At 45.9% G+C, this 14,718-nt stretch overlaps 1 protein-coding gene across 1 annotated transcript; it reads left to right on the forward strand.

Moving 5' to 3' along the window:
* Positions 1 to 4,599: 4,599 nt before the first annotated feature.
* On the forward strand, positions 4,600 to 5,922 carry LOC108330379 (uncharacterized). Its single transcript, XM_017564865.1, has one exon. It carries the CDS (start codon positions 4,600 to 4,602, stop codon positions 5,920 to 5,922), a length of 1,323 nt encoding a protein of 440 aa, XP_017420354.1.
* Positions 5,923 to 14,718: the final 8,796 nt, after the last annotated feature.

The raw sequence follows: 14,718 nt of genomic DNA on the forward strand, positions 1-14,718 counted from the left end.
CGAACATGTTCAAATTATTTTAAATTAAACCAAGTTAATCCGCTGAAACATGTTTTTAAAACATTTACTATCCAATGCTCAATCTTGTAGCACATTTGTGCAAATCATCTTTGTCATCACATTTAATAATATATTTTTATTAAATGTGCTTAAATTTTAAAATATTATGTACCAAAAATTTATGTTTTGTTTGCATCACCTTATAGAGATGTAGAAAGAAACACGACCGAAATCCATAAGTCAGTATTAATTTATTAGTTTAATATCTATTTTGATTCTTCAATTTGTTAAATTTGTTCAAAATAATCCTATCTTTTTTCAAATATTCATAGTTGTTCTATATTTTGTAAAAACGGTTCAAGTTAGTCATTTTTGCTTACAGCGTTAAAAACACTAATAGTGTAATTGTCTCCTGACCAAAACTGAATGACCTGTCCAGTTACTAATTGTGTGGCATGTCGAGATCAATTGACTAGGCAACGTATAAGGAAAGGGTTAGGATTCGTGCAAAGCGCCACCATAGGGCCACCAAGTCGCCATTAGCGTCACCACAGGTTCATCTTCTCGAGCAATCAAACCTCCATAACCACCATGCCATCAACTTCCATGCGCGAACATCGCACCATCTTCGTTCCGAATTGCAGAACCACTATCGACCTTCACTACGTACCTTCAACAGCCATGGCGACCCGCACAGAATCAGAATCACATCAAACCCTAAATCATGCATCGCCTCCACCGCAACCATGATCCTTCAATCGCGATGATGCTTGTAGAAAAATTATAAACTAGAATCGCGATTCACCCCTTCAATCTCTAATCGCGAGTTCCATCTCTCTCATTTCAAAACCTACATCAAAAATCAGAAAACCCAGAAACCAAATCGCCTAATTTGAACCTCCATGGCCAACATCCGAAAACCCTAATCTAAAGAGCGTCGCAACGGCGAGTTCATCTCCTCTATCACCTTCGCACACTGCAAGCAATTCTCCCCCATCTTTGTCTTCTCCACGAACTCAAAGAACCCAGATCGCGTTCTCACGAACCACCATGGCCAATAAACATCTCCTTCTTCGAAACATCATCTTCTTCATCGTAGAAGAAACACGAACATCATCTCCATCAATCTCTAAACCTCCAAACAAAGAAGGAAACAAACATAGAAATCTTTTCTAATCACACCACTGCGTGCTCCTTCGTGTAATGGAAAAACCAACAGCCCCCGTAGATGAGGGCCGAAAACCCTGATTCGAGGAGGAGAGAGTGTTTCTCGCGAACCCTAGTTTGGGTGGGAAGGGAACTACCACGTGGTAGTCCTTCATTGGTTGAGTTTGTCACATAATTACTAAATGGACAAGTCATTCAGTTTGGGCTAGGGGACAATTACATCATTAGCATTTTTAACCCCTTAAGCAAAAAGGACCAACTTGAACCGTTTTTACAAAATATGGGACAACTGAGAACATTTGAAAATAGATAGGACCATTTTTAACAAACCTAACAAACCGAGGGATCAAAATAGGTATTAAACCTAATTTATTTGTATGGTGTGCAGATTGCATATAATTAAAGATAAAAATTTATTATTCGTATAATATCTAATAGTTTCATATTATTTAGGAGTCGAGGTCAAAATTTCTTCTTTAATCTTCTAAGATACCTTTTAAGAAAAAAAATTGTGACGAAGCATAGGCTCTAATGCAATATCTTGGATGAGGGGTGATTAACCCTAACTACTCGAAGGACTTGGAATTGGAATATTTGCACCCACCTTGGGATCGATAACGAGGTTTTAGGACAAACCATTAGTTCCTTAAACCTTCCATTGAGGATCAACAGTCATTTCCCTTAGACTTGGACTAAGGGGTTTATGTTTCTATCACACCCAATAGTCTCACATAGCTTAGGAGTTGATGTCTAAAGCAGTTTAAATACTTTTATCTCCCTCTAAGACACCTTTTAAGGACAAAACTATGACGAAGCACAAACTCTAAAGCAAACAATAACTTGAATGAGGGGTGATTGACCTTAATGATGTGACACGGCTGACTTGGGATCGAAACATTAGCGCTCACTATGGGGGTCGATAATGAGGTTCTAAGACGCACACTTAAGCTCTCCATTGAGGATGAACAATCATTCATACTCTTTCCTCCTTTTGAGACATCTTTTAAAGACAAAACCATAATGAAGTTCTAGGTTTCAAAACAGAAAATACCTCGAATTCAAACAATCATTCATAATATTTCCACTCTTTGAGACATCTTTTAAGGACAAAACTATAACGGACTCTAGGCTCCAAAGCGAACAATATCTCAAATATGGTTATTGACCCTAAGGGTGTCAATCAATGAACTTGGGATGAGAATATTGATGTCCACTACGGTGCCGATAAAGAGGTTCTAAGATGAACTATTGATCCCTTAAACCCTCCATTGGGGATGAAGAGTCCTTAGACTTCAACTAAGAACTTATGTTCTTACCATACCTAATAATCCTACATCACTTAGGAGTTAAGATCAAATATAGTTTAAATATACATTTCGTTTAGAAGAAAACTGTGACAGAGTACACATTCAAAAATAAAATAAAGAATGATTCACTTAATATACTTAGAATTAAAATACTTACAAATTGTAAAATTTGAGTTAAATTTACACTTTACATCTCAATATATAAAAATGGTGAGAAAATAATTGAGTTATTATATTTACATTCATTTTTTGGAGCTGAGACATAATTTGAGCTAAAATTACTTTGACAAAGTCTAATTCCACAATTGTTGTTGACTTAAAGGCAATTAATTTGTCATTATATATAAAAACAGTTTCTCTTTCTGTGGTTATTATGCATGGATATACATGTTGGTTCTGTTCAATTTTCGCTTATAAGCACGTTTAAAACGAAGAGATTATTGATTATGGGTTGGGTCATAATCGATATTTCCATATATATTTTTTATTTGAAGAGAATTTGTCATGGTGTATACACATATTATTTATACGAATTCATTAAAAGATGGACAAAATGTTATACAGATTTATTTTCACTTCTATTCAATTGTGTTTTCGGCATTATAATATTAAAATGGTATTTCAATATGTTAAAATGGAAAATATAAACTTAATATTTTACCACTAACAGATGCCAATTAGAAAATGTAGACTTAATACTTTACTGTAAGAAGTTAAAGTTAAAATTAGGAATTATGTTTTTGAATTAATACTTTTTCATTTTATATTTAAATTTTATTTCAACTTTAATTAATATTTAAAAAAAATACTTTACATAAGTTGTTTGATAAAATTGTGAATACTGATACATTTAGGGTTTATAAACATATATATCCGACTCATAATGGAACAAATAGTTTAACCCAATTGGGTGTCAATTGTTTAAATGATACTTAATATTTAATTATATGGCATTCTAAACACACTAATAATTTGGTATTTTTAAAATATATTATTTATATTATTTTTTTGAATTATATTACATTAATTAAATTAATCATTAATTTTTCATTTTTCTTCTTTTTTTTTTCTTAATTCACAAAATGTCGTTCTTCACTTTATTTCTTTTTCTTTTATTCATTTTTCACTCTTTTATTATTCATTCCCTAATCCGAATATAGACTTAGACATATAATTAGATCACAACTTTAATTAATTATTTAATCATCTATTACTATTGTATCAGGGAGAGCCGGGCGCCGTACAAAGGACGCCCATGAGGTGACGGGCGCCGCCCAAAGGACGCCCATGTCAGACCCGCCACAGACAAATGTTCGGCCGCCCAAGTCTTGGCTGCCCGAGTAGGTACGTATGGACGCCCACTAACGAGGCCGCCCGACCATCTCGCTGTCTACGCCGACCACCTGGGTAGAACCTCTGTCTTTAAGAGACTTTGAAGAACTCACAAGGAATTCCATCACCACGAGACAGCGCCGCACGGTATCATGAAGTGCCGGGCGACCACACAGATGATCGTCCGCCCAACTGGGTGCCGGGCGACCGCTTAGAAAATCATCCGCCCAACGAAGTGCCGGGCGACCGCGTAGGAGGTCGTCCGCCCAACGAAGTGACGGGCGACCGCGTAGAGGATCGTCCGCCCAATTTAGTGCCCGAGTCGTCCATAGGGAAGACGAACGCCCGCATCACTCGGACGGACGCCCATATCACACTGACCGGCCAAATCACTAATCATTGTGGTCCAAGTAAATTGACCTAGTTTAGAGGTAAGTAGAAATTAGGAGCTATTGGGCCGTGATTAACTTTTCACTAATCCCAAGCCCATAGCGAAAACTATAAATACAGGTTTACGGTGAGTGGTAGATAAGTTAGATTGAATGCACATTTATTGCTATCCCTTGAGAAAAGCCATTGCTCTGAAACTGACTTTGGCATCGGAGAATCTTTTGTAGGTCTCCACCCCTCCGGATCAAGAGGAAAGTCAAAGCTTGGGTAAAAGATCCGCCGTTGAGATCAGATCGAAGGAGAGCCTGAAGGTTAAGAACCGCACAGCCCTACACATCCGAAACATTTGGCGCCCACCGTGGGGCCGTGTGATTTAAAAAACCCAATGGTGACCACGAGAAACATGAGCATGGACGACCCAGTGGAAATGATGCGCGTATTGCAGCAGAAAATGGACGAGATGCAGCAGCGCCACGAAGAAGAGATGGCGGCCGTCAAGGCCGACTGCGAAGCCCGGATAGCCCGGGAGGTTGGACGGATAGACGGGGGAGAGCGAGTCAAGGATAAAGGAAAGGGGGTGGAAGGAGATCGCCCGCCCGCAGAAACCGAGTGCGATAAGACTTGGAGGCCCTCCGGATCGGAGGCTGAAGGAAGCAAGGCTAAATCGGTGCATGCTGAGAGCGCTGCCGAAGACGGGCGGATGGTAGTCAAGTCGGAACCTTCATCCGCCTTATTGCTCCCATTCACCCAGAATATAATGAATGTCCAAATCTCGGAGCAATTCATGGCCCCGCAGTTCAAGACGTATAACGGGACGACGGATCCTGCGTCCCATATCCAGACGTTCTCGAACGCAATGGCGTTCCGAACGGACAATGATGCCATTTGGTGCCGAGCGTTCTCGCTCTCATTGGAGGACGAAGCTTTGGAATGGTTTAACAACCTCTCCCCCAATTCAATAGAAAACTTTACCGGTTTAAAGCAGCTATTCATTAAACAATTCGCGGCCAGTAGTACCCAAGACCTGACCGTATTCGAATTAATGACCCTCAAGCAGGGGAAGGACGAAGCGCTTCGAACGTTTATGGACAGGTATCAGAAGACCGTCCGGCGCGTGAAAAGCCTGACGCCAGAGCTCGCCCTTCTTTATATCCTACCGGCTCTAAAGCCGGGGCCGTTTAAGGATAGCGTCTGCAGACGAGCGCCCAAAACAATGGAAGAATTGAGGGAACGAGCGGCGGATGAGATAAGGGTGGAGGAGATGAAGCTCTCGTATAAGGAGAATCAGGAGTCCAGAGGAGAAAGGACGGACGGTAATAAGCCCGGTCAGTCAGCGAGGAAAACGTCCGGTCTCAGGCCCAGGGAACAGAATAAGGGATCCCGTTTCCAGCAGTATACACCTCTGAACGCCCCAAGGGAGAAAATCCTTCGAGAGGCCCTAAGCGCAGAATTGATACCGGAGCGGCAAGCGCTCCCGACAACGAAGAACGCTAACCGGAGCAAGCACTGTGCATACCATAAAAATATGGGTCATACCACCGAGGAGTGTTGGACCCTTAGGGATAAGATAGAGGAGCTCATCCGGGCAGGAAAGCTTAAGAAATACGTCCGTGATGAGCGCCCGCCACAATCAACCGAACGGCCTGCTGAGAGGTCGGCGTACCGAAAAGATAAGCCGAGAAGCGCGAGAGCGGAACGACCCCGCTCAGAAAGGCAACGAAGCTGAAGTCAAAGCCGCAGCCGGGAACGTCCCTTAAGAGGGCATATCAATACTATTTCTGGAGGATTCGCGGGGGGAGGATCGTCCTCCTCCGCTCGTAAACGCCACGTCCGAGCCCTCCAATCAGTGCATTTAGTGGACAAGCCTCGCCGCTCCATGCCGCCCATCACCTTCTCGGATGAAGACTTTCACGCCCCTGATCCTGACCAGGACGACCCAATGGTCATCACGGCAGAGATAGCGCGGTACGGAATCAGCAAAGTTCTAGTTGACCAGGGAAGTTCGGTCAACATCCTCTACTGGAAGACCTTCTTGCAGATGGATATCTCAGAGGACCTCATCGTTCCTTATGATGGGCAGATAGTAGGCTTTGCAGGAGAAAGGGTGGACACGAGGGGGTACGTGGAGTTAAGAACAAGGTTAGGAACCGGACGTTCTAGCGAAGAAAGGAGGATCCGGTACCTACTGATAGAGGCCAACACGTCGTACAACGTGCTGCTCGGAAGACCGTGCCTGAACGCGTTTGGGGCAATTGTCTCTACCCCTCACCTCACGATGAAGTACCCCTCCGGAAAGGGAACTGTTTGCACGGTCCGGGCGGACTAGAAGACGGCCCGGGAATGCTACGCGGCGGGGTTGAAGCTGCACGTTCGTCCTGTTAAGAGGCGGGCGGCCGGCTCTGAGGTAGCCATGGCAGACCTCGACCCAAGGACGAATACCGAGGATCGTCTGGAGCCTATTGGAGAAACCCAACCCATCTTGATAGGAAGGGAGCCCGCTCAAACCACCCTCATCGCCAGGGAGCTAAACCCTGAAGTGGAAAAGGAGCTGAGGGCACTACTATGGAAGAACCGGGATCTTTTTGCCTGGACGGCAGCTGATATGCCGGGCATCCATCCCGCAGTGATGTGCCACAAGCTCTCGCTTTTCCAAAACGCCCGCCCAGTCGCCCAGAAAAAGCGAAGAATGGGCGAGGAGAAACGACAGGCTGTGGAGGAGGAAGTAGGAAAACTGAAGAAAGCTGGTTTCGTTCGGGAAGTCACGTACACCACGTGGCTGGCTAACGTGGTCATGGTGAAAAAGACCAATGGAAAATGGCGCATGTGCACGGACTACACGGACCTGAACAAAGCCTGCCCGAAAGATTCGCACCCCCTACCCAGTATAGACGCCCTGATGGACGGCGCTTCGGGGCATCGGGTATTAAGCTTTTTGGATGCATATTCAGGGTACAACCAGATACCCATGTATGGGCCGGACGTCGAGAAGACGGCATTCATGACGGAGAAGTCCAACTTCTGTTATGAGGTCATGCCATTCGGCCTGAAGAATGCCGGAGCGACATATCAACGCTTAATGGACAGGATTTTCCGAGAACAGATAGGCCGGTGCATGGACGTATACGTGGACGACATGGTAGTCCGGTCCGCGGATGGGGATGGACATCTAAGAGACCTTGAGGAGGTGTTTCGACAAGTGAGGAAGTTCGGCATGCGCCTAAACCCCGCCAAATGTACATTTGGGGTAGCTGCCGGGAAGTTCTTGGGCTTCATGTTGACATCCAGAGGGATCGAGGCTAACCCGGACAAGTGTGAAGCGATACTGCAAATGCAAAGTCCGACCACCCTTAAGGAAATCCAAAGACTGGTCGGACGCCTTACCGCTTTGTCCCGCTTTATCCCCAACCTGGCGGCTAGGATGAGGCCGGTCCTGCGGAAGTTGAAAAAAGGGGGTGGTCCGCCCTGGGACGACGAGTGCGAACAAGCGTTTCGGGACGTGAAAACTATCCTTGTTAACCCACCGGTCATGAACCGCCCGGTCCCAGGAGGAGATCTGCATGTTTTCCTGGGAGTGTCTAAGACGGCCATCAGTGCCGTGCTAATGCAAGAACGGCCTCAACCGAGGTTAATTTACTTTGTGAGTCGCACGCTCCTAGACGCCGAAACCCGTTACCAACGAGTGGAGAAGGTGGCCTTGGCTTTGTTGCACGCCTCCCGAAGGCTTCGCCCCTACTTCCAAAGTCATCAAGTGATAGTCAGGACCGACTTCCCTATCTCCAAGATCCTTAGGAAGCCAGACTTAGCCGGACGGATGGTAGCCTGGGCGGTTGAGCTCTCAGAGTTCGGCTTGCGGTACGAGCCGAGAGGATCGGTCAAAGGCCAACACTTAGCAGATTTCGCGGCTGAGTTACCACCGTCCGGCCAGGACGAATGGAGTTTGTACGTGGATGGAGCGTCCGGACGATCGATTAGCGGGGCCGGCATCGTGCTCGAGGGTCCCAACGGGTTCTTGCTGGAACACTCCTTGATCTTCAAGTTCAAGGTATGTAACAATCAGGCGGAGTATGAGGCCCTGGTGGCCGGCCTCGAGCTGGCAAAAGACATGGGAGCAAGAAGAATCACATGCCGGACAGACTCAGAACTGGTGGTGGGTCAAATGAATGGCAATTTTCAAGTTCGAGAGGAACGTTTATTGCGATATTTCCAGCGAGCAACGGACCTCGCGAAAGCGTTCGATAAGGTGGACATACAGCACATTCCCAGGGAACAAAACACGCGGGCGGACATACTGTCCAAGCTTAGTTCGGGAAAAGAAAAGGGACAATTGACTACTGTCGTGCGGCAGGTTCTACTTCAGCCTTCAGTAGAGTGTTCGGCGGTATCCGACGAAAGAAAGGATTGGCGAGCAGAAATTAGAGAAATCATGACTCGCCAAGATGAATGGCGGACGGTAGGACCAAGCGAAGCCAAGAAGGTCGCCCGATATCATATGGTGGGGGACGACCTATATCGCAGAGGATTCTCATCCCCTCTTCTTAAGTGCTTGGGAGAAGCAGAAGCCCGTTACGTTATGGACGAGCTCCATAATGGCATTTGCGGCCGCCACACAGGATGGCGAACGTTAAAAGCCCGGCTACTAAGAGCCGGATATTACTGGCCTACTGTTGAGGCGGACACAAAGGCGTTCGTCCAAAGATGCATTCGCTGCCAAGAGCATTCCAACGACTCCCACCTACCGCCGCACGCCCTCCAGTCAATGTTATCCCCGTGGCCGTTCGCCCAATGGGGTATGGACATCGTAGGACCATTCCCGGTAGGGCAGGCACAGAAGAAATTCCTCTTGGTAGCGGTGGATTACTTTACCAAATGGGTAGAGGCCGAACCATTGGCAACCATCACGGCCGTCCAAGTTCAGAAATTCTGTTGGAAATTGATATGTCGCTTCAGCCTCCCTCGGTCGATCGTCACTGATAACAGCCGGCAATTTATTGACAAGAAGCTGGCCGAATTCTTCAAAGGGTTGGGGATTAAGCACGTCACCAGCTCGGTAGAACACCCCCAGACGAACGGCCAAGCGGAAGCAATGAATAAGACCATAGTCTCGGAGCTTAAGCGGCGCTTGGGAGAAAAGAAGGGAGCGTGGGTGGACGAGTTACCCGAGGTCCTATGGGCATACAGATGCACGCCTCATGGAACCACAGGAGAAACCCCTTTCAACCTGACTTATGGTACTGACGCCATGTTGCCGGTAGAACTGGGGGAACCGTCCCTAAGGCGGCAAGTCGAAGACCTGAACCTCAACGACCAAGAGCTGAGAATCGAGTTGGATTCCCTGGATGAACGACGAGACCGGGCGGCATTGAGGGCCGAAGCATGCAAACGCATGGTTGAAAGAAAATACAACTCCAAAGTCCGGCCAAGAAGCTTCCAGGAAGGGGATCTAATATGGAGAAAAGCGGGCGACGCCCGCCGAAACCCAGCTCATGGGAAGTTGGCAGCCAAATGGGAAGGGCCGTTCCGAGTAATAGAGGCCCTAGGAAACAGAGCGTATAGGCTGGAGCGCATGGACGGACGTCCCATCCCCAATACTTGGAACGTCACGCATCTAAAATTTTATTTCAGTTAATCACGTGTACTCTTATTTACAAGAAATAAATGGCAGGATGTTCCTCTTCTACGAACGATATTTTATTCTGCAGAGATCAAAAACCGTTCTCAGACTCGGCCAACGAAGAACCGTCCGCCCTACCAAACTCCAGGCTGATGAAAGAGTGTTCCAACGAGAACAACTCTCAGCTTGGTTGGGCGACGAAGCGAAGAATCGTCCGCCCTACCAAACTGCAGGCTGATGAAAGAGTGTTCCAACGAGAACAACTCTCAGCTTGGTTGGGCGACGAAGCGAAGAATCGTCCGCCCTACCAAACTCCAGGCTGACGAAAGAGTGTTCCAACGAGAACAACTCTCAGCTTGGTTGGGCGACGAAGCGAAGAATCGTCCGCCCTACCAAACTCCAGGCTGAGGAAAGAGTGTTCCAACGAGAACAACTCTCAGCTTGGTTGGGCGACGAAGCGAAGAATCGTCCGCCCTACCAAACTCCAGGCTGATGAAAGAGTGTTCCAACGAGAACTTTCCGCTTGGTTGGACGACGAAAAGTACCGTCCGCCCCGACAAAGGAAGAAAAATCCCAACCCGGCCGGACCATTATTAAAACTCGACAAGAATAAAGCCGCATAAAAAGACATGCAAAAATAACAGTGTATTAATCATTTGCGCTAAAAGGCGCCAAGATTTACAAAAAGACCGTCCGGCCAACATCTGGACAACCCCATACGTTGGACGGACGGTCGAAAGATACACGTCCAAAAAATTCAAAAATAAGTCCTAATTCTTTCCCCCGCCGGCGGCCTCCGCAGTTGGCTCGTTTTCCTCGGCGGCATTCAAATCCACGAGGACGCCGTTGAAAACGTCCTTCTCTATATCCACGCCAAGAGCAAAAGGATCCTGGACGCCCGCCAGAAGACTCACTTGACGAAGGGCTTTGTTGAAGCCCTCCTCATGTTCAAAAAGGATGGTGGACTCCAACTCAGCAATTTGCTCCTTTGCCTTAGCCACTTCAAGAGTGAGCTCCTCATTAGCCTTGGCCCGGCAAGATTCGGCCTCCTTTACGCGGGTTACCTCCGCCTCCAGCAGATCGATTTTCTGGCGACTTTCTTCCGTCAAACGCTCCTGCTCGATCCGGGCGGCTGCCAACCCTTCGGCGGACTCCCTTTTGGCTTTCTCTAGGTCGGCCTCCAGCTGCTCGATCCTCTTATCATATTCATCTTGGTTGAGGACCATCTCTTCCAAAGTCAGCTGAAGAGAGGTAGAGTTTTTCTTCTCTCTGTCAAGCTCGGCGCGGACCTCCGCCACTCCGGGACGGTCGGCGAACTCCCTCAGATACCAAGCCAAGGCGGACGTCCGGGTAGACATCTCCAGCATAGCATTAGTTAACTCCAACTCAGAAAGGGGTTCGATGAGCACCCGTTGGGAGGAGCTCATGTGAAATTTAGCCCGGTCGCTCATGCTGAAGGCGGGGCTAAAAATGCCCCCCGGTAGGGGGAGGGCCGGGGCTTTCCCCCGATCTTTCTCCTTGTCTTTGCCCTTCCGGGCCTTCTTCGAAGCTGAGCGAGACGACGACCCCTCTTTGTCTCTACGCCCCTCCGTGGCGGGATCTTTTCTCTTGCGCTTCAGGAGATCAGCAGAAACAGTGGTCGCCTCGGACAAGGGGCCCACTAGGGCGGCCTCCAATTCTGGTTGAGGATTGGGAGGCGGCACCTCGATGTTGGAACCCCCGGTTTTGGAAGTAGGGGGGACTCCTACCTTAGGAGTAGCGCGAGCGGACGTCTGGCGGACACCGGAGGGAGGAGGACGGGGCGCAGTCGGAACACTGGTCGGCCAGGCGGTCGACGAGCTAGCCCCAGACTTCTTCCTGAGGGCGAAAAAGTTGGATTTGCGGGGGCCCGGATTCGTCATTAGTTCTGCAAAAAACAAGAAAATTCAGAAAATTTAACGTCAGTATGCGAAAAACAAACGCACCCAATGTGACAAGAAATTACCGAACGCCTTTGGTCCACAATCCTCGAGACTAAGGCATTCGACCAAGTGACGGGCGGAGATCCGGCGGGGGAGGGTGTTAATGGTGCGCACAGCCTCTAGATCGGGTGCTGACAACGCTCCTATAGAAGTCGCCCTTATGTGTCGAGGATCTCTTATCCAGTAGAACGGAAACAGCGACCTCCCTTCACCATCAGAAAATTCGTGGAGGCCAGCTTTATCAACGATTATTTTGAAGTAATGTTGTTTAAAATTTTTGAAGGAATCAGAGAAGGGGCGGAAAAGGGTCCTGCCCCGCACCGATGTAAAAGACACCCAACCGCCAGAACGAGAAGGGCGGACTTCGAAATAATAAAAGAAGACCGGGATGGTGGGAGTGACGCCTACTGCTAAACACATCGCCAGAAACGCCTGCACGGCCGCCCACGAATTAGGGTGCAGCTGCGTGGGAGCCACATTGACCAACCGAAGAACGGCCGTTTGAAACTTAGTGAAAGGTACCCGGATAAAAAGATGGGTGAAGAAAGTCACATACATGAAGAAGAAATCATACGGACTAGACCGCCCATCATGAAAGACCCTTTCATTTAACAAAGTCACTCCGGCACGAATTAACTTCGAGTCTTCCACATCCCGGACAATATGGGTATGGCGGACCCGCCATTCCAACTCCTTCCGGAAAGCATAGCAGGAAGCATACCGGCTAGGAATAGGGGGAGCCAACTCACACGCCACCACCCCTTGACCTTCTGGTTCGAAGGGAGACCCGACTACACGAACGCCGCCTTTGAGCAGGAATAGCGGCACGCCGTGGAAAATCCGGTCATCCGCCGAGACCGATGCCTCATGGTCCGCCCCGGAAGACCCAATCGCCTCCTCCACAAAATGAGAAGAAACTGAGCTAAGAGAATCGCTGTTGTCGCCCCGCGCCGACCCCTCCCGGACTCCGCCCGACGACCCAGAACCTGACTCGATTGACACAGATGCCATTTATTACCTGAGGGAAAAAGAATCTTGAACACGAGGCCGCCCGACCATCTCGCTGTCTACGCCGACCACCTGGGTAGAACCTCTGTCTTTAAGAGACTTTGAAGAACTCACAAGGAATTCCATCACCACGAGACAGCGCCGCACGGTATCATGAAGTGCCGGGCGACCACACAGATGATCGTCCGCCCAACTGGGTGCCGGGCGACCGCTTAGAAAATCATCCGCCCAACGAAGTGCCGGGCGACCGCGTAGAGGATCGTCCGCCCAATTTAGTGCCCGAGTCGTCCATAGGGAAGACGAACGCCCGCATCACTCGGGCGGACGCCCATATCACACTGACCGGCCAAATCACTAATCATTGTGGTCCAAGTAAATTGACCTAGTTTAGAGGTAAGTAGAAATTAGGAGCTATTGGGCCGTGATTAACTTTTCACTAATCCCAAGCCCATAGCGAAAACTATAAATACAGGTTCACGGTGAGTGGTAGATAAGTTAGATTGAATGCACATTTATTGCTATCCCTTGAGAAAAGCCATTGCTCTGAAACTGACTTTGGCATCGGAGAATCTTTTGTAGGTTTCCACCCCTCCGGATCAAGAGGAAAGTCAAAGCTTGGGTAAAAGATCCGCCGCTGAGATCAGACCGAAGGAGAGCCTGAAGGTTAAGAACCGCACAGCCCTACACATCCGAAACAACTATTATAAAAAAATCGTTGTATTTCTTGTTTTATTGTTTTCATTTTAATTAAAAAAATCTTTCTAGATTCTGGTGATGCAAGGAATTTATGTTTCTGATACCTATTTATTTAGAATTAAAATTGATTCAAAGCCTAATTTTGGAAAAAGGTTAAGTGTTGTTGTCCTCTCACAATTTTACTTTCAGGTTAACCTGAGAATCTTCCATTTATATCTTACGCATATATTGTTTATTGTTTGTTGCTATATATTCCTTCGTTTAAATATATTTTAATAAATAGTATTTTTAAAATAAGTAATTATGGTTTCAAATTTCAAATTGTTTTTAAAATAAATATTCATATTTGAAATTTAATTAAATATTTGTGGACAAATCCATAAATTCTTTCGTCAAATATAAAATTATTTTGAAATATAATTTTTTTTAATTCGCAGCTTATTTTCTGAGAGGTTTTTGGTAAAATGAATTAGAAAGAAATTTATCTACGGATTTAAAATTTACAGCAAATTACTTGCAAATTTGGAATTCGTAGTAAACTTGCATGCGAATTGAAATTAGCAACAGAAAAGACACTTGCAATCTTCCAATTATTTTGTTAGGAAAAAAAAATCAGATTTTTTTCATGAAAATTTTTACGAATTTTCAACTCATATAGAAGTGATTATTCGTGAGCAAATTATGTGTAAATAAAATAAATAAAAAATTATAAGATTTCTTCCAAATTTTTATACAAATATTAAAACAAATCCACAAAACGTGCAAATTTCTACTTGAAAAAGAAATTATAGTCGTGAGTTATTTACAATTTTAAGAGGTAGCAGTTTAAAAGGAATTGCAAGGGATTCTAAATGAACTTTAGACTGTATAAAACGGAGTTTTGTATAATTTAAGTGATTCTTCGTATAAGCGTTAGAGCCAAACAAAAGGAGCTTATCCTCCGAAATGGAATTTTACACGTGAAAGATCTTCTTCATTTTAATGTATCGCTTATATCTCATACTTGCTTTTCAATTCAAATTCCTTCAAGGCTGCTTTAAAATAATTTCATTATTCATCGCAGAACTTTATTCCCTAACAATTAAGTAAAAAAATAAATCGGTAAGCAATCATCACTGTTTTAAAATTAAATAAACTACTAATTAAATTAGTGGATATGTTGTTAATTTATGGCTTATTACTGCGAACTTTATCCGAACTAATGATTATCAAATGTATATTATTTTGAAAGGTATATAAGGTATTA

Source organism: Vigna angularis, chromosome 4 (genome assembly GCF_016808095.1).
Source record: "Vigna angularis cultivar LongXiaoDou No.4 chromosome 4, ASM1680809v1, whole genome shotgun sequence".
In the NCBI taxonomy this organism is placed as follows: domain Eukaryota; kingdom Viridiplantae; phylum Streptophyta; class Magnoliopsida; order Fabales; family Fabaceae; genus Vigna; species Vigna angularis.